This window comes from Panthera pardus, unplaced genomic scaffold (assembly GCF_024362965.1).
Source record: "Panthera pardus isolate Hobbes unplaced genomic scaffold, ASM2436296v1 HiC_scaffold_2, whole genome shotgun sequence".
In the NCBI taxonomy this organism is placed as follows: domain Eukaryota; kingdom Metazoa; phylum Chordata; class Mammalia; order Carnivora; family Felidae; genus Panthera; species Panthera pardus.
Window position 1 is genome coordinate 105,139,516 of NW_026526765.1, and position 24,016 is coordinate 105,163,531.

General features: G+C 40.8%; 1 protein-coding gene across 10 annotated transcripts in view; it reads right to left on the reverse strand.

Moving 5' to 3' along the window:
- MAST4 (microtubule associated serine/threonine kinase family member 4) overlaps positions 1 to 24,016 on the reverse strand; it is a 563,317-nt gene that overhangs the window by 339,694 nt on the left and 199,607 nt on the right. For 2 of the 10 annotated variants that reach the window (XM_053907311.1, XM_053907309.1), the window contains exon 1: positions 8,994 to 9,148. The exons of the other annotated variants lie outside the window; for them this stretch is intronic. In XM_053907311.1, coding sequence (XP_053763286.1) covers positions 8,994 to 9,032 — 39 coding nt within the window. In that variant the 5' untranslated portion in view covers positions 9,033 to 9,148. Of the gene's footprint in view, positions 1 to 8,993; positions 9,149 to 24,016 lie in introns of those variants that run through there. 10 annotated transcript variants of the gene reach the window in all.

Here is a 24,016-nt window from a genome sequence, read left to right on the forward strand (position 1 = left end):
AGGGTAGACCCGGCCCAAGTTTCGCAGGCCTGGCTGTTTCCCCAGCCTGGACCACCCTTCCTAACTCATCACCGCCAGGCAGCAACATCCTCACCTGCACAAATCCTTGTGCCTCCCACGGCAGAGCCAGCCCCGTAGTGTATGCCTCTGCCCTGTGACAGACGCAGGACCCAGCCCTGGCTGCTGCCTCAACAGCCGTGCATCTCCCCCATGATAAGCCCCTCGTGGGTCAGTACCATATTCCACTCATTCTGTAACGCTGGAGCCTGGGATGGGAAGTCCAATAGTGTCAAGACCCAATATTCAGTGATCTGACACCAACCTGGTCAAAATACACTGCTGCTACTATCATTATTATTATGATACATTTATTGAAAGAAAGGCAAAGAATGGACTTCCATGCTTGACTGCCAGAATCAAAAGCATCTGCATTCACAATCTAAGTAGAATAGCAAACGTGTGCAGAACTCAACAAGAATACTACTGAAAAATATCTAGAGTAAGAGTTCCAAACCACAGGTGTATAATATCTAAGCATTATGACCATGCTTCAAGGGATAAAGCAACGGTCTTACCAGGCCCTTGAGGTGGTTTCTAGATGCAAATGATGGGGCATATCCCAGCAATTTAAAAAAATGGAAAAGTGGGCCTGGACACCACCAGTGCCCTGGGTCTTTTCAGGGTAATGGTCTAAGGCTGCCTCCAGCCGCACCACTCTAATAAATCCCCCCTGGAGCTGAGTTTGTTACTGGTTTGAGCTCACACATGACAATCTTTGCTATTGCTTGGGAAGTCAAAAAAACAAATACACGGAGTGCATCTACCTCCTTCTCCGAAAAAACAAACCAATGTCTCAGTGGAAAAAAGGAGGCCAAACCTCCGTCACAACTTTTGAAGTCTGTCAAACCTTGCACTGGAGATACAGAAGTAGTGGTTCCATGATTTAGGGTTCCTTGGACAAGTAATCCCCTCGGGGCAGAGGGGCTCAATCCTGGCTGCACACAGCTGAAAGGTGCTAATTTAATTCACGCAGGTTGCATCTAGGCCTCAGGCTTTGGAAGCTCTCCGGGTAGTTCAAAAGGACAGATTCAGTTGAACCACCGTCCTAAGGTCTGGAACTAGGTATCACATTAGAATTGATTTACCTTTCTCAATTCCATAAAGATGCACAAAATAAAATAAAAAATAAAAAAAGCGTCTTGAAGAGCTCATTGATGTTGTTGAGTAGTATAAAACTTCTTCTTAGACAACAACGCCAAAGAATTAAAACTAGGCCCCCAAATCCCACAGTTTTGAAAGATGACAAAGTAATAGATGCTTACTATAGACCAGTTCAAAGAAAAATGTTTAGATCCCACCATCAAGATACAATTAACCTTTCAGTGCCTTTTCTTCCTGTTGTTTTACATGAAGAACAAAATGCATTCTTAACCTGTGTTAGGTATATTCATATATGTTAGATGCGTTATTTTTTTCTCTTCCCCCCCCTTCCAGCTTCTCATCCCTGCCTCACAGACTAATGTGTACACACCCTGCATTTCTGTGGGATTAAAAGTGCATTATGAACACGGTTTAGTTACCTTTCTTCACTTCAAATTATTAGTGCCAGCGTTTTCCCCCATCATGAAATAATTGTCAAAACCATGATTTTAACGGCAATATTGTCTTCTAACATGCATGTCTCAAAAGTCATTTGCCAACCTCCATGCCTTCACTTCCAAGACAAATACATGCTAAGACACTTGAAAAAGCTCTCCCGTAACTCATAATTTATTTGCAACTTAAGTTTCAAGTAAAATCAAACACTTTAATTTCGTTAGGCTCTGGTGTCGGCGATAAAATGATTGGTGGCTGCATGCATATTGATCTCTGGAAGTTCATGTAATTCACAATTTTTATAGTTTACTTAGTTTATTGATTAGCTGGTCTTTCCATCTCCTTTTGTCTTCTTCTAAAATCATTCCTGAAATGATTTCACTGTTTAAAGTGCAATAGTACTAAACTTTCAGTTCTTACAGAAAAACCTTTTCAGGCAACTTGGGATTTTTAAAAGACATAATACATAAGGTCACGTAACTCCTAAAAGAGGGAACTAGGTGGAGAAATGGTGGCTATGTTTATGTAGAGAGCCACTGTAACCGAGTATGAAACTGCTCTCATCACTGGGAGGAAAGAGGCAAGACAGAGCCAGTTCTCATTATCTGATTCAAAGAGGCAAACCGGTTCACCTGGAGAGGAAGGCCCTTTGTGAGTTGTGAACGCTAAGCTGATTTATCATGTGGGCCTAATGTAAGAGACAATGCGCATCATAACGGAGAGGACTTCAAGGGGAGTTTTACACAAAGCACAGAGACCAGCTCTCAAAGCCGTTTCTTCTAGCAACTCTCACTAAGAGCCAAGGACATGATGTGAAGTCGTAACTCTGTAAAAGGATTTTGGGGAGAGCAGAGATGGACAGTCAGAGTGTGACAGGGCAGACCTCCAGGGAAGCTGGCGGATGAATGGGAAGAGATCTCTTGGCATATGCCTCTCACACCTCGCTTCTCTGTGCCACCATCTGAAGAGCTGAGCAATTCAAAATTGAGATTGCTTGCAGGACCTCAAGAGCAGATGTCCTGCATTATTGATTCAAAGGAGACCCATGTGCTTCAGATCCTCAAGCAGAAGGGGATGAACATTTTCCCAAGAGGATCCAGAGCTGACTAGAAAGACATCATTACATGTAAGTGGGAAATGGTTGAGGGCTTTGCACAAAAAAGCAGCTTTGAATCTTTTCAAATGCTTAAACTCAGTTCAGCCTCCAGAGATCTGCACTATAAAATGTCAACATTGACTGTGGCTAGCAAAATGCTGCCAGTAAGAGCAGGGAGCAGTTCAACACATGCTAAATACACGCCATGCTGCGTGGACTCCCATCGCCCATCCAGTCCCCACTCTGTACTGGGCCTCGAAGTCTGCTTGCATGAATAACATTCATGGGCTCACTTGCCCATCTGGCTTCTGACTGGGTTTTGCCAATGAGGAGCAGAAGAGTTCAGAAGGAAGGGGGAAAATAAGGTTGCAATGTTCCTTTGGCACCTCCCTGCAGAATCACCATGGGCTGGCTATACAGCTTCACCTAAGGCACCTGTCACCGGCCTTCTCTGTCTTGAGGTTCTACAACTGCTCCCCACCTCCCTCCTTCAGGCCTAGTAAAGGTGATGGCTCCCTGTTGCTTCTAGCCTCTAGTACTCCATCATCCCTTAAACTTTACCTATACCCTGCCTACACCTTCCTTTTCATTAAACTCGCCACAAATTATCCAGTTCATGAACACCATCTTTTATTGCCTGGATCCTGCCTGATACCCACATTTAATTATTTAAAATCACACTATGCAAGGCTTTGTGGCAATACAGAGGAAGTGTACTAAGGTTAACTTAATAAGTACCGTGTGCCAGGGGTACCTGGTTGGTTCAGTCAGTTAAGTGTCTGACTTCCGCTCAGGTCATGATCTCGCGGTCTGTGAGTTCGAGCCCCACATCGGGCTCTGTGCTGACAGCTCGGAGCCTGGAGCATGCTTCCAATTCTGTCTCCCTCTCTCTCTGCCCTTCCCCTGCTCACGCTCTGTCTCTGTCTCTCAAAAATAAATAAATGTTAAAAAAAATTAAAAAATAAGTACCCTGTGCCAGATACTGCACTTACAGGATTTATAACCTCCTCCAACCTTCAAATACCTTATTTATTATTGCCATTTTACAGAGGTAGTTAGCAATTTGTCTGAAGTTACAGAGCTATTCATTGTCACTGAACACATAATCTACTCTAAAATCATGAATTTTCTTTTTTTTTTTCAATGGATTTATAATTTCAGTGTAGGACACTCAAATAATTTTAAAACAACGCATCATGCAACAGGACTAGGTGTGCAAATAAAATAGATGCTGACTCTTATCAAGTCCAGAGTGGAATGCAGTAATTATGGAAAATTTCATTAAAGAATGAGAATTTGCTGTAGTCCTTAATGAGCAGCAGGAATTTGGGCAAAATAAGGAAAGAACACTTTAGGGGAAGGTGACCTACGGCATCTGGAGAGAGAGGGTGATGGGAAAGGGTTCTCCAAGGCAAAAAGCTGGCAATGAAACCAAAAAAGGAGACTGAGGCTACATTAAAAAGAGTCAGGTACGTTTTTACTCTATCCAGAGGTCGATAATAAATCACATGGGAAATTTAAACCATGCGGTTGGTGTGGGCATCCAAGCTGACAACCAGCATGGATTGGAGAAGGGCCTGAACACAAAGGGATACCAGATACCTCAGAAGTTCGAAGGCAAAAGAGGGTAGCCTTCCACTCTGGACTTACTTTTATAGAATTATTAGGGCTTGGGGACAGCAGGCCACAGAGGCAGAAATCAAGGGTGGGAACACGATGACTTGAAGAATTAGTATTTCACTGACAAAAATCCTGAGATGACAGTTTTCTGGTTTGTCAAGCTGCATCAGAGAATAAGGAGGGGCAGAAGAGGAACTACCATTCAAATCTGTTTATTTTACACGGTTACAAAAAGGCGCTAAGGAAAACAACTGAGGGGGTGCCTGGGTGGCTCAGTCTGTTAAGAGTCTGGTTTCAGCTCAGGTCATGATCTCACAGCTCCTGAGTTCGAGCCCTGTGTCGGACTCTGTGCTGACAGCTCAAGGCCTGGAGCCTGCTTCTGATTCCGTCTCCCTCTCTCTCTGCCCCTCCCTCACTCATGCTCTGTGTCTGTCTCTCTCTTTCTCTCTCAAAAATAAATAAATATTTTAAAATTTTTTCTTAAAAAAAGAAAAATTGAGTATAAAATAGAAATCTGAGTGAACATGAGATCTGGAGGACATTCTATCCTTATCCTCTGTGAATCAGGAAACTACAACTTTTTATCTCCATCTCAGAGACAGAAATTGAACTTCTTCAATGGATAAGAAACACCCCTTCAGATACAGCCACAGCTGGTCTAATCAAGCAGTACTCGTCACTATCAAAAGTTCATTTGCCATCCTGATTCTTCCTGTCCCAAAGAAGCCTCTTTGCCTTTCTGGAACCTCTGAAGAACAAAAGTATTTGATCCCCAAGTATTACTATCATAACTTTTTATTATTAATCCTCTAACTCAACTTCCTCCCTCTAACTATACAGAGTCTTCAAATGAATGAGGACACAGTAATAGTCCCACACAATGATACTGCCATGGAACTTTAGGTCAAGTGTAAACACATCCAGAATCACATTAAAGTTGACAGAGAAGACGCACTCAGACATCAGGACTTGAATGACCTACATTCAAGGACTGAGAAACAGAGGAAGCTGGGCACCCAGTCAGAACACAAGAATCCACCTGCTTCTTTGCTTACTAAAACTGAACTCGAGATGAAGGTTGGTGGGAAATCAGAGCCTAGGCCAAAGTAATAATGTTAGGTTTTTGTTATTGTTTCAGTTAAGGTTGGGAGATGAGGCCAGGTGTAGGGGGAGACAAACAAAACAAAAAACCTAACAAAACCTAGAAGTCTGAATTCAAAAGGTTTTGTTGTTAACTGCACCACACAGGAAAAACAACTTAACATTCTAGCTGCACATGAGAGCCTGGAAGTGGATTGAAACAGTCATGTGTAATTGGGGAGGAGGGAAATCAACAGATGATACCAGGCAAAGCAAAACACAAGAGGATGGCAGGAGAGGAACCCTAGGATGTCTCCCTGGGAGACCCCTCCCTCTTTTAGTGATTCCTTGCTGCTTTAACGATGCCTATTCATTTTTCTCCAGGCTTGGGAGCTATCACATTAGGGATAAGGGACACTTTCATTAAAACAAATACAACGGAAACATGTAACAAAAATCACCGAAACAATTAATTTCCCTGACAGCCAAAAAATATGATCCGTGTATGAGGAATATTAGCACTGAAAGGAGCCAGTTATCCTTTGATGCATTAGACCTGTCTAGAAATTCAAATTGCCCCAAGTCCAAGGTCTGCCCAAGCCCATCCATCCGTCAGAATTTCCCATGTTTTGAGATGCAATCTGAAAAGTTTCCCAGATTCCAACAGTAGAAGCCATTGGGGCCTCTTTCTCCCATTCTCATTTCCAAGGCCGTGATTGAAGGGCTATCAGTAGTACTGGAAATATTAACACAGTCCACAGAAAAGACGGAAAAGTGCAGTCACTTCAGATGAACAACTCAGTTGTGCTGCCCTTTTATGAGGTAGTCATGCCTTGAGAAATTACATGTTCTGACCAAAAATAATTTCCCAAAGACCAAACATTAAAAATACCACTAGTATTCCTGTGTTTTAAGAGCTAGAGGTACTGAAATTGGAAAAATACGTTCTTAACACGTACCGCATTATTTTACTCCAAACACATGCTACATTATTATAAAATTCAATCGTATGGAATTACAGTATTTGTGTGCTCCAGATTTTTGACTAGGCTTTATGTTATTTAAAAAACTGGTCTGTTCCACACGCTATGCATTTATTCAGTGCGGCACACCAACAGACTCTTATTATTGTACAAAATCCTATAGTCCTGTCAAAATGATCCCTGTAAATAAACAGTGTTTACTGTCTTTACTGCTGATTCTTCTCACTTAAAAACAAATTCAAATAGTATGCATGGAGTAAAGATCTAATTATTTCATCTTGCTCGTTATGATATATGTTATAAAAAGATATATTAGCCCTTGCTTTTCAACAACGTATTTATTGAGTGCCTACCATATGCTAGTGTACTTATTATATAGCCATTAACTTTTAAAAACCTCATTTATATTTCTGTCCTACTTACTACACTCAAAGGTCTTATGCTACAATGTGCGTTTGATGGAAAAATAATCATATGCTGAGGGTACAGGACTTGCTGAAGATTACCTCGCAAAACATAGGGTCTGTATCAGGACTACAAAATGTGTAGGTTCCAGCCTAGCGTCACCACTACAGATGTATCTCATTTGCATGTTGAAATGTTTCAAATAGTGTGTATTTGTAAATTAACTTAATTCTTAAATTCACTAGGTGGCGTTATTCTCACAAACTCCACAGTGACATCTTTCCTAATACAAACACATGCTTAAATTTTGTATTTTGTAAATAGATTCCTTATACAGCAATTTCTTAAAATAGCTACTCTGTATAAGAGATGTCTTTTAAAAAATATTAGATACAATGGGAGTAAAAGAAAAATAGGTTTTAGTCAAAGTTAAGTTGTAACCATGAGGTGGCAGAACTTTTAGACACTTTTATATTGTTATTCCTCACAGCATGAAGACTTTTCTCATTCATAAAAGAAATCAGACATTCTATCCATTCTGTCATAGATTATGGCAGATATAGTAAAAGTATGTTAAGTACAATGACCACCCAGCACTCTAAGTACTGTATTAATGAGCCATGTTTCCTTTGTTTTGTCACAAATCTTTTAGATAAAAGGTAACTCTGGTATTTTAAATAACCACAATGATTTATTTCTAAAATTAAAAGTTCCGTGAGATCTAGACTCCTCAAAAGCACCATATTTCAATCATGCCCTCCGAAGTGATGAGAATGTATACTAGAGAAATGAAGCACGAAAAGGAGTTTCTTATCAAATATACATTAAACAATCATCTAAAATGCATTAAAGGAAAGAGAAAACTTAGCAGAATTGCTATTGATGAATAAGCAGAACCCCTAGGAGCTTAATAGCTTATCATCTTTTTGACAAAGAGACTTTCCATATTTAACCAATGACCCCAAAGAGGACACGGAGCCACACAAACAGCTGTGCATTACCAGAACTTTATAGATGGGATGAAAACAAAGAAAAGGAAATCCACAGCAGTGACTAACAGCACTGTACATTCAAAACAATGACCACAGTGAAAATCATTAAAGAGGCAGTCTGTTTACTTAGGTTGGGAACAATAGATGACATTTAACCCCAATTTCTTTAATCCCTCTTTTGTTTACCTGCAGATAATCCTTTAATTTGCCCACAATATTATAATATGAATTATAGTTGAATTAGTAATTGACACTGAGAACAAAAAGCAGACAACTAGACCAGCTGTGAGTCAAAGACTATTAAGGACTATCTGGAAGCATTTCTAGATATGCCCTGTCTATATATTCTGTACGATCAAGCATGCGTTTGAATTTTTTTTTTTTTCAAAAATAATGAATGAGAGTTTAACAATGGCTAGTCATTAGATTCTTTCAGAAAAAAAATAAAAACACCACCTAAATACAGGAAAAAGTTATCAAGGAGTTAAACATACTAATTTTGAACATACCTATGTTTTTGGCTTCCTGAAACTTACAAACAACTAAGCAGATGTTTTGTTTTGTTTTTTCAAGTTGTCTGATTTGCCAAGTTTTAACTTGGAATACATTTCTACACTCAAGCCGGAGTAATTTAATTAGAGAAACTCGGGCACAATCATCAAGGCAGTAAGATAACGTATCTTTTCCTCATCTCAACATAAACAAATTATAGACAACTCTGATTGAACTACCAGCAGAAACTTTCATCTCACTGGCAGAAGAAAACTCCCAGCAGCTGCACACATCTGCAAGGCCATCAGACAGATGCCGCTGCGGCTCGGAGGTTGATCCTGACACAAAAGTGAGTCCTGTGTTCCCAGAACTGAATGGAGTTGCCACCCTCCACAGACTTCCCAGACACTTGACAGAATGCCAAATCGGCTCATCAGCTGTCACCGCCAGCCACAATTCAACTATTCTTGAACACCCAGCAGGAAAACAACCCACAAAGTACCAAACTCCGAGTCCTATCTATTGTCTCTGACAAAACAGCCTTTCTCATTGAACCCTGTGATATGTCACCGAACCCCGTAACTAGAGACTTAGCACATCACATCGCCAAGTGGATACGAAGAACCGTGCACGTATTTGTGCCCAGTCCAGGAATGAAAAGGGAACTTTGAAACCCGCAATGGCAGACCACTCATGATGCTACATTTCAAGAACGGAAGCATCTCCTACCTGGAGCCCTCTTCGTCTTAGAATGCTGGACTCATCCATCTCCCCCTCCGCTTTCTCTGAGCCTCACAACAGTCTAGCCATGCTGTACTACCTCTACTTCGGCACGCTAATTCAGAGCCCGGCAGCTGCTGAACACTTACATCACGCTCTAGCTGATTGGAGCCCAGAGTCAGCTGGTCCCACTTAGTTATGCACTCCAGCAACTTCGGAGATCACGGAGGCTTGCAGTTCGCTGGGAGAGCGCAGCAAGTGGGCTCAGGTACCTAATGCGTTTAGCCAGGAGGAGTCGGCTCCTGCTATCAGAGGGGGAAATCGTGGGATCCCTGTTTCGCCTTCTCCTTCAAAATGCTGGCTCTGGCATTCCGGGCTACCAGTAAATGGCTTTCGGCAGCGGCTGTGGGTCAAGCCCCTTCTGAAGCAACGATAAGGTCAAAGTGGCTAAGTAAATCAGGGGTGACAGACACCTTCGTAAAAGGCAGCCACTGACTGGGACGGTGAAAAACCAGGGCACAGCTGGTCAGCCAAGCAGCACCACTGTGCCTGCCGCTCATCCTTTCTGATGGCATCAAAGAAAAAAACGGAGCAGAACACGCTGCCTGAAACCCTGAAAACAGAGGGCTCTGGGCGGCTGCTCTTCCTGCCTTGGCAAAACACTTCACACTTCCCAGGGTGAAAGCCCATTCATTTACATAAATACCTTGCCAGTGGATTCCTGGCCCAAAGACAGAAACATTTTCGGTAACAATTTCCCTCCTGATAGTAACTTAAGTTTTGTTGATACCTGACCAAAATGTAAAAAGGCAGAAGAAATTCTAAGAGCCATCATTAGTTGGAATATTAACCTATTTACAGTCTATAAGCAGCAAAAAAAAAAAAAAAAAAAAGATTCCCATCATGTGCAATTTCACAGTCTGTTTCATCTTGTTTACTCCGCTCCTCCTCATCTGATTTCAATTCAAAGCAACCAAGAGATGAATATTAAGTTTTCATTACTGGCCTGGCCCAGGAGTAACGATATACGATACTACCAATTTATAATAAATTATTCTCCCTTGATTTCTATTCTCAAGATATTGAAATTGAGATTATAGTTGGGTTCTGAGGAGGCAGATTCTAGGACCCTCTGCAATTCATCTGAAAACCACATTCGCCTTCACTCTCTCCATTAGACAGACTTTCTCTTGAATGAAAGGGAGTAAGACAAGAGCATTTTTTTTTTAAGTCCACATTTCCTGGGTTTTACCTTAGCCCAGATATCTGACGTCTAAGTGTGGGGGGCGGGGAAGGAAGTATTAGAGGTTCCTTACCCACCCATCTGCTATTACACGAGCTTCCTGTCTCTTTCTGGCTGTCAACACACTATTAGGCGTGCTATCAATTGATTAGATTATGTCATTAAAAATAGCTTGGGGATTTATGAATCTAACCACTGAGGAAAATTGATTGCATTTTATGTTCCCAAACAGTCTTTGCATATATCTTCAGACAAAGAGAAACCTTGTCAAAAAATGCCACCACTGGCAGAGGCATCAGCAGAGAAGGGTGTCAGTGTGCTCTTCCACTTACGTGTGCACATTTGACACCACTTAAGGAACAAAACCCCAGGGAGTTTTTAGTTCTCTTTCCCATGTACAGAAGTAGTGCAATCTCTAAAAGCAAAGAGCAAGCACCAAACTGATCCGTGGGCAAGCCAAAAGGCACCAAAAAATTCTACTGCAAACAATGGTTTGAAAATGATTTCAAAAAACCGTATGTGTTTATTTACATGGAAGGACAAAACAAAAAGGAAAACAAACAAACAAACAAAAAGGAAGGAAACAACCCAAAGAAAAAGCCTGAAAGCCTGGAGGGTAAGGTCTGCTTCCTACCTGTGAGAGATCTGCCAAGCTGGTGGAAATAGGTCCCCATTCTTGACAGGCCCACCTGTACTTGAATCTTTTCCTGCAAAAGGGAGACCTTTTCCTTCAATGAAAGCAAAAGGTATGACAGTTGTTGACCTTTCTCCCTCAAGTCACCCTCCTGAGAGAGGAGCACGAACAGTTGCCTGAAATTTGAAGTGGCATCTTAGACAAAGTGCCTTGGCAGCAGGGAAGAATATATTTACCAACTTAGACTGTCACTGTCATCTGTGCACAGAGGCATAAGGAACTCCTAGCTGGTTTCAGGAAAAGGAAAAAAAAAAAAAATCATGACCTAAGAACCTGAACTTTCAAGAGCAAAAGCCAAGCTGGGGTCCTTACACATGCCTGTGCTCCGAAAACTGCCATCTTCATTGTGCTGATCAGTCTAGCGAAAACAGGGTCTAGGGGAGGGTACAGCAAGTTTTCCCTACAGAGAAGGAAGGGAAGAGATTTTTTTCCCCTTGAAATAAAGCTCATATAGGTTGCCAGGAAGGAGAGAGAGAAAAAAAACCAGCAGAGGCCAGAAGTATCTTTTCTGTGACCAATTGGGTAAGCTAGCTGCAAATGCTATCTCAAGACATTTCGAGGACACCCTGTCAAAGAGTCAAGTGATGTGTATCCCAGATAAGTTGACTCTGTGTATCCCAGGCACGAGGCAGCTACAGATGTTTGGTGGGTGGGAGTGATAAAAAGGAATTTGGTTAAGGGAGGAAAGTATGTTTCTTAACAAAAGAGTATTTTGAGATAAAAATCTAGTTTAGTATTCAACCATTAACTAAGTCTAAGATGAAGATTAGAACCACTGCAGCTTCAAATCTAGTATGAAAAAATATCGATTACCTGTCAAAATGTATCACTTTGAGAAGTGATACATACATTTTAAAGAAATAAAACCAGCCAGAGGCAAAAACATTTGGGACAAAAATGAAAGGCTGCTGAAAAATAACATCCAGCAATAATGGCTTAGCAGAGGGAATAGTAAAAGGAAAATTGCTACATTTACCCTTTGCTATATATTTTCTCATCAAGATAAGCCATGTGTTAAAATGCAATAAAAACTTCAAGCGATGACACTATTCACAGGTAATAATTAGGATCTAGCCTAATTTCCATTAATAAACTCATCTTTCCTGCAATTTAACACCTTTATGGAATTTGTTCACAATATTGTGAGTTAATTCAAAAAGTACCAACCTCAGTGTTTAATGCTCTTATATGTGTATTCAAATAAAATTTCTTAGCTTTTGTCATTAATTATACTCTAAAGCCAGGGGCTTCATAGTACTTGATTTTTTTAAAAAGGTATTTGTATGAATACACCCCATGCATACTCTACTGCAGGCATAATTTACTCCAAAGAACACTCAAAATCCATGGACACTGCAATATGGGTAAAATTCAAATTTTAGTGATCATTCCAATAAATGGCTCACAGTAACAAAAACAATTCTAATCCTGATTGAGCAAAATGGGAGCGGGGATGGAGTGGGGACAGCATAAGGTTACACACATTCTCAACAAAATGGTAGACTGAGATCTTGTAATTCCTGTCTACAGTTATATCGTTTGGTATAAGGGTACAAGTTTGCCATCTGATTTAGCTGGTCAGTTAACTTTTTAAATTTAACTTTTTAAATTTTTCACAAATTTAAAAAGAAGTTACCTCTCTTCACTAGTTTCACACTGGTTACCCCAAAGTAAACATTCGTTCTGATTATATCCACTCTGCAGCAACTTAAGGTTCACTGAAAAACTGCCATGAGGAACACTTTGAGGAGGTTTTTTTAAAAACCTAAGAGGGGTGCCTGGGTAGCTCAGTCCGTTGAGTGTCCGCCTTCAGCTCCAGTCATGATTTCATGGTTGGTTGGTGGATTCAGGCCCCACAACGGGCTCGCTGCTGCCAGCACAGAGCCCACTTTGGATCCCCTGTCCTCCTCTCTCTCTCTGCACCTCCCCTGCCTACATGCTCTCTCTCTCTTACATAAGTAAATAAATAAATACATGCATGCATACATATATACATGCATACATTCCTAAGGTAGCGGAAGTTTCCAAACTTAACCTTGCCCATCGCACCGCACCAACCTAATCCGTTCCCTACCAGCAGCTCCCAGTCTTGGCCCTGGGACCACCTACACACAAGCTAAGGAGGCCCAGATCAGAGAGGACTGAGAGAACCGTTTCCTGGTGGAGGAAGAGGCTTCTCCCTTCACATCAGCCACAGAGAGCAGTGTCAGAAGAATGCCACTGTTCCCTGTCCCTCATCCCATCAGTAAGAGTGGTCAGGATACTCCAAACATGATTTCTAGTACTATCAGCACAATCTGTGGGGGGATCATGCCGTCGTCTTTTCTTGTACATGTGTGGCAGTGATCACTACTTCTGCTTGAGTAAGGTAGACAAACAGCCACAAAATGCATTAACCACCATAGCCTGTCTGTTACTTTTAGATAATAGACCAAGGATGCATGTATCTTTTATGTATGTGCATTGGCCAGTTAAGTGTATGTGGCCAAGTAGACAAATCCTTCTTCATTAACTGATTACTTTTTCCACTCATAAGATCAATGTCAATGGCCAATGACTGTGTCTGTATTTAAGAAAAAGTAATATCAAAGCCATAAGAACTTAAAAGGAGAAACAGGCTATTCCCGAGAATGCATACAACTCTCCATTATTGTGAATATAATCATACTGCAATGTAAACCCTGAATGCCAATGACCAATGTGGCTGGGAGATCTGTTCAAAAATACATTCCTGTGTTTACATTTACATTCCTCCCCAATTTTTGCACTTTATTTTCTTCCATGTTTTACTTCTAAATAATAATAGTCAACATTTAATGATCACACACTATGTGCCAATCTCTGTTCTAAGTACTTTACACAGTTCATCTCATTTAATCCTTACACCAACTATATCAAATAGATATTATCCCCATTTTACAGATGAGGAAACTGACCCTCAGAGGAGTCAAGTAACTTCCTAAGATCACACAGTCAAGGAAAGGCAGACTGAGATACCGGCTCTTTCAGGCTGACTCTCCAATTTTGGTTCCCAACCACCTTATTGCCTGTTTGGGTATACACAAAGGAGGAAAAAGGACTTCCAAGGTGAATGAAAACACATGGAAGGCGTCAGATATTTTTAGCTCCTAGGGAAAAACTACCACGTTGTAAGGTGTCACTGGTCAGAACACATCAGAAAGAGCATTAAGGAATGTCAGATTCCACAGGCCATGTGTCTCTAAAAGAGCAAAGGAGCAGGGTTTCCACTGCTTCAGAAAAGAAGCTAGAGAGGACCCCTGAGGAAGGAAGAGGAAGAAGAGGGCAGCCAGAGACAAGTTATGGAGGATGGGCTCTGCTTTCTTCTTAGATGTCTCTGTGCCTCAGGGGACTCCCTCTGAGTTTGATCAACTCTTTACGCTTCTGGCAGCTCCAAAACGATTCAATTCTAAATACAGCGTAATATTTTTACAATCATGTAAATTCCACACAACCAAAGGTAACCTTTCAGTTATTGTATCAGGCATGATACACACCCCCATTCACCTGTGGGGCTTTCTGGCAGCTCTTAATTTCCTGGTCCAATACTCTTCATCTTTTCTGGAATTTACCACGGAAGGCACTCCTTAAATCTCCCCTTCCTTTTAGGTGAAATGACTCAGGGCGAGGCTGTTCAGCCTGTTCGGAGCAATACTGAAACTTCCCTTCATTTTCTGGAAGTCGTGACTCTCCAGCATCCTCAGCAGAAAGGACCCTGCACAGAGAGCCGACCCTGCACAGAGAGCCGTCCCTGCCCAGGCTCTGCCAAAGAGGAATCTGGTAGCTTGGGGCAAGTCCCTTAACTTCCTGGAGCTTCAGTTTCTATCACATAAATTGAAGATATGACAATGGGCTTCAGATGAGGAAGATAGGGAAAGGAGGAAATTGGGAAGTTTGGGAAGCTGACCATACTGTCCTTCAGGCGGAGCCTCCTGGCCCCATAGCCATGTGTCCACACTTTCCTTCCTCTTCTATTATCTTTCAGGCCACATCAGCCTGCAGAGTATCAACAACACATACCATTCAGCCACGTTCTGGCTTTAAGGCTCCTACGCCCTGAGCAGGAACACGCGAGAGGCAGAGGACACAGCTCAGCTCCCCAGCAGTCGCTTCTCACTGCCATTCTCCCAAGTCAGAAAGCAGCAACCATGCTGACACCGGGGGTGGGCTGAAACGCGGGGGCCGAAACGCACACCACAGTCTGCGTGCCAACTCTGAGAACAGGTTACATACTTGGTGCCCAAGGACATTCATCTTCCTTTGTGCCTAATATTAATACTGTAATATGACAAGATTCTTGTCTGAAGTTACTCCTGTCTAATCTCTAGCAATATTTGTTGTTCATTAAAGTAGCATGCAAGTGAACCAGATATATATCACCAGTGTCATCAATGCCCAAAAAGTAAAAAGACACCTGGATGCAGGTTCCATTCTGTTCAAAGTCCCAGGAGATAGTATGCTCAGGAGGCAACATTGAAATCATGAATTCCCTTGTCCTAGATTTTAAACATCATTTGAAATTTTAAAATAAAGTTCTAACCTCTATGGTCAACAAAGGTAAAGAACTACCTCACACTATATGTCTTTTTCTCCCCAAAGCAAAATTTTCAAACCTGTAAGGAAGAGGACTAAAACAAAGGATGGGCTGCCTGCCTTCTAGAGAAAGACAGAATTTTTCCTACTCCTAGGAAAGGGGAGGGATCTAACACCTTCCCACTGACGATACACCAAAGTCTGAATTTATCCAAGAGTAGCATTTTCTAAAACACATGTTTCATTTAGCAGAAATTGCAGGTGGGGGTCAGCAGCAAGCATATGCCTATAAAATATGCTGCATCCCACGCTGCCTGCATTTAGCTCCATTTTCCATCCCGCCTGTAATCCTGAAGACTCTTTAAATGTATGCAATTGGTGATTTCTACAATGTAACATGCATGATTTCGCTCAGGGCTTTTCATAAGAAAGCTATATTGTCTTGACGTTTGCGTCACCTTTTTTTTATCTAATTATTTCTGGCATATTACCCATCAAATCACTACTGACAATATGACAGGAATCACGGTATTGAAAAAATTACATCCTAGAAGGAAATAATAAAATATAAATCACATACATAATTTTCTTTTGAACATTTTAACAATGACATCCTCATATACATATGAAATATAGCAGACTATCCCCATAAATGCCCTAACATCAATCACAGCAGGAAAATATTCTCTAGTTTGCGAACACACGGATCCAGCAAAATATAGCATTTCTAATAAAACTGGGTAATACAACTTCATTTTTTTCATACGAGAGCATTTATGAAGATCTGACAATTGGAAACAGCTCTAATATATTTTTTTCAATTATGCCCCTTCATCTCTAAATGATACACAGCTAACACTGGGAGTGTGAACTAGTGGTTAGCAAACTCCTCTATTTCAATATTAATAGATACATCAAGATCAGAGTAGATGAGTGAAGTGACATTGGCAGTCCTGACTCTACAGGAGGCCTATCAACCAGATGAACTTTAGAAACAAGTAAGTCAGTAGGTGTATATGTAAATGATAACACTCCTGGCAGCAACTAAATATTTCATGAGCTTTGGAAGCAAAGAGACAGTCCTACAATTATTCCTAAAGTGACCAGATATACCTAGAGATAAAAAATGAAGCAAGATAATTTTGAAAAATTTGGAACTGACTTGTCCCTATTTCAAGTATAGCTACTGAATCAGAGATTACAACAGCACTTTCAGACCACGCACACTAAACTGTTTCTTAATCTCACACTGACAGGAAGCTAAGATCTAGGTTAAATGTAATGTTAACCTAGCTACAATTCTCAAATAAAAGAAAGCACAAGACAGTGGGGGAGGGAGGGATCGGAAAAATCTTCTAAGGAGAAAAACCAAGCTAGTCACTGTGGAATTTAGAACCTGAGTGACCAAGGACAGCATGCTCAATGAAATTAGGGCCGGACTGCATACATGAGGTAGTAAGCATTCTTTCTAGGTCTGTATGTTTATACTGACACGCTTACGATACAGACATGAAGAGCCGTGTGCAAGCTAACTGCTTTAAACCCTACAATCATAATTACAGCCTGACTCAACCTTGAGACACCAATGTAGATTAACCCTGAGGTTTTGAATGGGAACCTCTTCTGGGTCTTGTTTGCATGGTGTGCACGTAGCCAAGCGCTTTTGGTGCCTCTTTCACAAATACTTTGGAGCTAAGTAAGGCTAAGAGGTACACACAAAAGGGTATTAAGAAACACCTCAGCCTGTTTCAGGCAAGCATCTCTAAGTCAGACGTTGTGCGTGAAACCTGTTAGTGACTCCACTGAACCCCACATGTGGTTGGCCTTTCTTTCCATCACCCTGCACTAACACATCATTCAATTCCAACGGGCACAGACATAGAGCTGCTTCCAGCAACTCCTTTTCGGATAACGGCAAGGAGTACTCCTTGGGACATGACCGCGTAACACATCAACATGATACAACACTGCTTCTCGGCAGTATGAACTCTGTCGAGAAACTCTCCCTTTTCGACGGTACGAACACTTCCCTTTAAACGTGCTCTTCAGAAAAACACAAAATGTGCTCCAGAGTCTACTGCATTAACCCTCATCAGTTTCTTGCAAAGTAGCAAGGCAAGAGACTGGCCCAATTTACCAATAAGGAAAGTGAGGCAATGAGATTAACAGAAGAGCCCAAAGTCCTAAATCAGCTTTAAAAAAAAAAAAAAAAAAAAAGGGCAGAGCAAACCAAAGGATTCGAACTTCTTAGTCAGAGACCAGTGCCCAGACAGCAGCTGAGCTCCAAAACACCTCCCCTTTCTTCGTCTGTCGTCCCCCTTCATCCCACCAATGCTTTAACAGAAATTCAAGGGCAAGAGCTCCCCTGCCAGACCTTCAAAGAGACACACAAATAAAAAACAAATGTGTGCATACCCATGTTTGGATATGCATATAGGGGGACTAACAGAAGACTAAATGAAGGTCAGACCAAGGATAAATACTCAGGGAGAAGTCACATGAAGCAGTGCCCAATCACACAATATTAATGTCTACCTAGATCAGAAAAATGATGTTGAAAACATTGTTTAAATTTCAACTGTACAGGTGACAGATAAACCCTTTTTTTTTGTTTTTGCTTTTTGTTTGTTTGTTTGTTTTTTTTAGGGGTTAAGTGTCCTACACTTCAAGAACATACAGTCATGCATTTATATCCAAAATACCATGTGATTCTTGGGATTCTGTCACACATTTAGTCTGTGACTCTTCCAGAAGAGTTTGATGAGCAGCCTCTGTTTTTTTTCTTTCTCCTTCTCTTAGCTCAAGAAAAATCAAAACACTTGTCTAGCTTTCTTAATATTTCAATATGATAAATGCAATAAATTTCTATTGTAGAACATCTTGTTCTACAAAGACCACCACGAAATCATATCTAATTCCAAAGAACAGTGATACATTACCTTTAGGTTTTGTCAACAACAAAATATACATAGCCTTTATACATAAAGGACCTGGAAATTACTATTAAAAGTTGTCTTTAAAATATTTAAGTAAAACTAAGGAGTAGCTTTAACAAAAAATATTCTCAAAACATGACAGTAAATGTTTGAAAACTGATCTTGCTGAGAAGTGATTTAATTTCTTAGATTTAGTTTCTCTGTAGTCTATCTAAGAACGCAGCTCAAGCACATTATCCTTAAAAATCAAGGGAATCTATCTCAAGTTTTACAGACTGATATAAAGTCACTACGTTCTGTTTGAGATCCTTTGCTCATTCATTTATATCCATTAATCTTAATGATATCATTAATGCACAATGTGTTTCACAGAAACTAATTGTATTTTGCCAGAATCAAACATTAACAATTATGCCTCCCATTATCACCTAATAAAATAAAATTTAAAAAGTCTCAGGCACATCAGTGAATATTGTGGTGTGGTAACTAATTTGCATTTTTAATGCTACAATAAATTGACCAGATTATCATCAATTAGATAAATTAATATTCTGTAAGTAAGACCATAGGGGAATTATTCTGTTAGAAACTGACAACATTTGACAATCATTTCCTTGAGCTTTATTGAATACAGGCTTAGCCCTTCTTTGTCCTCTTATCTAAAGCTGGCCTTTGTGACTTTAGCTAATACCACACAACAGAACACATTCCTCTTTAATTTTATATACTTATCATTGCTTTGAGCAAAGAAAGCAGATTAGAAAATCTGTGCTCTTCAAGTAAAGGAGAAATATCTACCTGGGCAATACAACTGCCCTGAGTCAGAAACATGTGAATCAATTTGTTTACATCTTGTGTGTGTGTGTGTGTGTGTGTGTGTGTGTGTGTGTGTGTGTGTATCCCCTTGATTCAAAAACCAACTGCTGGACACTGACTATAAGCCAGGCATTATGATGAATGCTGAGAACACGAGAAGGAAAGAAAGACTCAGTCCCACCCGAACGCAGTCATGGGATCCCAAGACACAGAAACAAAGCACAGGATATCAGTAGAGACACAAAGACATAAATTCAAGGAGCTGCTCTGCCCAAGTACGAAGGATAGATGAACTCAAAAGGCATGCGGAGAATAAGGGAGATTTCCCAATTTATCTGCCCATTACAATCACTGGAAGATCTTTTATAAATTCCAAAATCTAAGGTCACACCCAGATCAATTCAATTACAATCTCCCAGGGTGGGCCCCAGGCAACAGTAGTTTCTGAAGCTCTCCAGGTGATTGCACTGTAGGGAGAAGTCAGGCAACCATGGGTCTAAAGGGCACAGGAGTACTAAGCCAGGGGGTAGTAGGGGACTTCTCACTATGGAGTTCCTATAATTTTCCGCACAAGAGATTATAAAACTTGAGAAAAGGGCTGGGGGAGACAGTGAAGGAAAACAGTAAAGGAAAAGAAGGATTAATTCCTGTAGCTATAAAAGAATATGACTTTAATCTCTTTTCACCAAAGACTTAACATTTTCATGGAAAGACAAGGCACTTTTTGCACAATCTTCCTCTAGAATTGAAGTTCAGTGAACGGGATAAGTCCTCTCGGTCTTGGCCTTACTAAACACATTACATGACTCAATTATTAAAAGCAAACAGGATTCCTCAGCTTTTCCTCTTGAGGTTTCCCCAGTGCTACCCAAACTAGTGAAGATTTCACAGCTCACCTGACAACCGTGAATGCCTGTCACCACTCTCCTCTGAGACAGGAGAAAAGGACATCTGTGAAAAGCCCATTCATTATATCATTTAACTATCCTCTAAAGAAAAGTAGATGTAATAGCCTATGCGTATCATGACTGTTTTACCTACTGAAAATATTAATAGATAAATCTGGGTCCATTTTGTGAAACAATACACAGAGATTCCTTAGTCTAAGCCATCAGTAACAATATAGATTTCTTTAGGGAAAATATGTAATAAAATTCTAATGTGTTACAGGAAAGCAGGATTTTCTCTCAATCCTTACTTGTCTTCTGAAATACAGGTTTTAGAGCTATGTACCAGTTTCACAAGGGGATACTTGCATTTAAGAAGTGAGAAAGTCACTTCCTTTGCATGCTTCTGAAGAAACATCTTTAACCATCTTTGAGTATAAAAACTGTAACTAATAGACTTTTAGCATGGAGTTACTCGTTTAGCAGTGGTATTTAATTGCACATGCAGTAGAGTTTCTAATAATGCATTCCAGTAATATGATTTCTTCAAGAAGTTACACCTACCAGGTTCCACTAAAATGTTTTTTTTTTTTAAAGTCACTGGAAAGCATGGCCCCAGCTGTTCAAGCATTCAACATTTTCTTAACATAATTCAAATACATAAACCTAAGATACCCAAACACCTACCATGTATTATTCCCTAGAACTCAAGATACTACCAAGATTAACATATTCTCTAACGTCCAGCAGTGATCTGCAGCCCAAATGTGGAACAAGTCTCCATGTGACATGATAAAGCATTTTAATTTCAACCAGACACTAGCTTTTAAAAAGTTCTTCCTGCCATTTTGCTAACAGAAAATTAGCCTTCAGTAGTCCAATTGCTTTTTTCCACTTGACTTAGTAAACCACCTTGAATGTAGGGTATGCCTTTCCCTTACATGCATTATGGATGCATCTTGCTTCTGGATGGGGACAGCCGCCATGAGATTGACATTGTGCATATTTCGACTGTGCAGATCCCGGAGGAGGAAACGCACACGCCAAAGGCACGTCCCTGCAGTTTGCAGCACCAGGGGCGGAGGGCCTGACGCCCCTGAAGCTGAAGGCCCGGGAGGACACAAACGCCTGCAGGAGGCAGTCAATGGCGTCACTGGCGACAACGCACAAGGCCCCTAGGATCCTCTATGACTGGAGGGACCAGTAACTCCACGTGGGATGGACCATCAGTGTGGGACGGTGGAACCTGCTCTCTACACACACAAGCAAGTGACCCCACACGTACTCTGAAATGCAGTTTGAGTGTTGGAAGAAACAGAAGGGCTCACTTCTCTAATGCAATATGCACCATTTATTTATGCTCTAACTTCGTGCTTTAGAGTTCACAAATCATCCTGTTGTTACTTAATTGGAGGTGGGAGAGATTTTGCTACACTACCGCTATTTTTAGAATAACTTCAACCATGTTTTTATGGGTGCCCATGTTTGCTGGAAGGTCCTGGCTCCTCAGTGTTCACTCTTGCAGGGCAATTATTTGGGCAGTGGTAACTCGGGCCTGATTTGTTTGGGGTGCTGGTTTCTAGTGCAGCAATTTACAGTCTCCCTGAGACCATTTTAAAGACTGTTCACTTACTGCATCACTAATTGGGGGATATGAACAAACCTTTGATACTTCACTAAAGGGGAGGAGCCAGCTTTGCTTTTTGTACTTTTCACTTACTATTTCACTTTATTAAAATAATTGTACAACAATCTGTATATAAAGTTTATAATTAAAACTTATTTTGAAAAAAAAAACCCTCAACATCTTTAGTTCTCAGTTGCAAATGAGATTTGCTGATGCGCCACCTACTGGACAATAGACCATTAGTTACATCAGTGCACGTTACATTAGTTTACATTAGTGCACTTCACCCTGTTTCTTTAAGCTTTTAAAACCCTAGATTCTCTGTGTTCATGAAGATGAGCGTTAGGGAAACTACTTTTCAGAGGAGGGTAATCTAAGAGGAAACACAGAGTTTGCCCCATCTATGGTGCCAGAGGTCTATAGGTGGTCAGGTTGTAAATTATCAGAATGTGGGTGTCTTTTGCATGCCTCCAGCTGCTCATCACACTTTATGAAGCACAAGGGGCAACCAAAGGTCATGAAACATGCACGGTCATTGTCCACACAAGCAAGGACGGTGCTTGCTTGAGACCTGGATGAAAGGGATGGCCTCTCTGCCAAGCTGATGATCCACATAGTGCTCACCCAGCACTGACTATAAAGAGTAAAAGATTCTCAGCTTTTGACAAGCACTGTAACACCAATGAGGTGTGCGCTAATTATAAACAGTTAGTTGCATCTCATAGTTTGTTACTAGGTCAGGTAACATCCTAAGACTCTGAAAAATATCTGGAGACCCTCCTTCCCAGAAGTCCCAGAAGGAAAGAGAGAGAGGAAATGAGGAAAGGGACCAGGTAAGCGCCACTGTCTGCTCACGCAAAGCTGCCCCTGTCTCAGCCCACAAAGGCCTGGGATCAGGAAGACCACACGGAGTATTCAACACCTCTCTCCTAAATTTCCGAGAGAATTAATAAAGACTTTCTAGACTCTTCTGTTCCCAGTGCCCTTCCGAGGGAACATTCCATTCTGGAAATAGTGGAAGAGTGCACTAGGCATAAATTTGTATCTACCATTCCTTCCTTCACTTCTAACTACTGTTTGCCATGGACACCTCTTTCTGGTTCAAGCTTTCAGAAATGAAAATTCTAGCTTCAGAAGAAAACCACCCACCTCTTCTCAATGGATGAAATATCTACATAGTGCCATTCAAGCAGCAGTTTTATAAAACAGATACCCATCTCCTGCTTTGCTCATTGGGATAATTTGTAAGCAGAAATATACAGCAATGTTGCCAGGCTCAAAAACTTTTGCTCAAAAGCAGTACCTGGAGGGAACTTCTTCCTACATCTGACTTTATTTTAGGCAGGAAACAAGGCCTAAAAATAAAAAGCACAAGAATGGGGATGAACAACTGGAATGTATTCCAGGTTCTTACACTTAGCTCTTGATTGCCCTTGAGAAAGTCATTTAATAAATCACTTCCTGTAATTTGTTTTAGTATCCTTAAGGGCAAATACCCCTGCCCATTTTTACCCTCCATTTTTTAGCCATATTTTATTTTAAAATCTTGAACCCTACAGAAAATTTAAAAGAATACAACAACAAATGCATTTATACTCTACCTCAATTCACCAATTACAAAACTTTTCTGTACTTTTTTTGCTATATTTGTGGAAATAGAGTGCAGACAAAAATGGTGGGTTTTTCTGACTTAATAGAAAATATTTCAGGTAAAAAGCTCCACACAAAAAGGTGGTAAATGGTCAATAACCTATACTAAGCAAGATTTCTCAAGAATATTTTTTATCAGGAATTATAGTTCTTTAAAAACTCTTATAACTACAGAGAGTTCTCATGAACATTTTCCAGGAAGTGCTTCGCTAAGGACAGCCAGTCTTAGATGGACTCAGAATCATTCCTGTTCAGAGCTGGAAATCATTTCAAACCCTTCATTTTAGAGACATGAAAACTGAGACCCAGTGACAGTGCTTCATCTTTTATCTGCTATAAATAATACCCTTCACTGCAAGAGAGGTGGGGACATTGGAAGACAAGCAGAACACCAGGAGGAGGGGGAATGAAGGGAGTATGAGAGGTAGTCAGGCATGGTCAAGGACAGCAGCTCCCCAAACCCACTGACATTCACCCCCAGTGGCTCAGCATCACCGTGCTCCAAGGGCAAAGCAGGACAGCTGCCCTTCGGAGCAAACCGGAACCTTCTATTGCCAATCTCTGATAGTTTTCCTTTCTCCTTTCATGTTATTAATGTTTCTTCTAATGATTAGACACAGGTTCTACT